Raw genomic sequence first — 521 nt, 5'->3', positions numbered from 1 at the left:
CTCCCACAGCCTCTCCTGGCACAGGCTTCTCCCAGTGCTCCCCCACCAGCAAAGCGCAGCTCTAGCAGGAGGGAGTGGGTCCTTCGGGGGGCTGCTGCCAGGACTGTACCTGCCACCTTGCTTCGAGGAGCCTCCATTACATGCCATGGTGCTTCAAGGAGCACACGCAGCCTTACACCACCACAGCACAGACTGAACCGGGGGCATCTAAAAGCAGCAACCAAGAGCGCCAAGACGATCGAGACTGGCTGACAGCGTGGAGGCCCTGCCAGCTCACGCCTCACCGTCATCAAACAGAGGACCCCACAGCCCCGGGGAGCACCAGGCTGGTTCATCTCCTCCCAAAGCGGCTTCTTCCAGAGCACTCGCCTGCAGCCAGGCTGACGCCTGCTCAGCCACATCTATTCCTGCATCCCTCTGAAAACATGCCAAGCAAACGAGAGGCAAGGAAGACCCCCTGTACCTGCCTTGTCATCCCCCAAATCCAGCCTGACACTCTGAAACCCCCCAGCTGCAAAGGC

The 521-nt window shown here is 60.7% G+C and overlaps 1 protein-coding gene across 1 annotated transcript in view; it reads right to left on the bottom strand.

Moving 5' to 3' along the window:
* The window catches only part of ANKRD11 (ankyrin repeat domain 11), a gene marked incomplete at its 3' end in the record, with an annotated part of 10925 nt that extends 10718 nt beyond the window's left edge, over positions 1 to 207 (bottom strand). The window contains 2 exon segments of the mRNA XM_010140338.1: positions 110 to 164; positions 166 to 207. Coding sequence (XP_010138640.1) covers positions 110 to 164; positions 166 to 207 — 97 coding nt within the window.
* Positions 208 to 521: the final 314 nt, after the last annotated feature.

Source organism: Buceros rhinoceros, unplaced genomic scaffold, assembly GCF_000710305.1.
Source record: "Buceros rhinoceros silvestris isolate BGI_N320 unplaced genomic scaffold, ASM71030v1 scaffold25457, whole genome shotgun sequence".
In the NCBI taxonomy this organism is placed as follows: Eukaryota; Metazoa; Chordata; class Aves; order Bucerotiformes; family Bucerotidae; genus Buceros; species Buceros rhinoceros.
The sequence above is the reverse complement of the archived record's forward strand: the minus strand, read 5'-3'. Positions and strand labels throughout refer to the sequence as shown.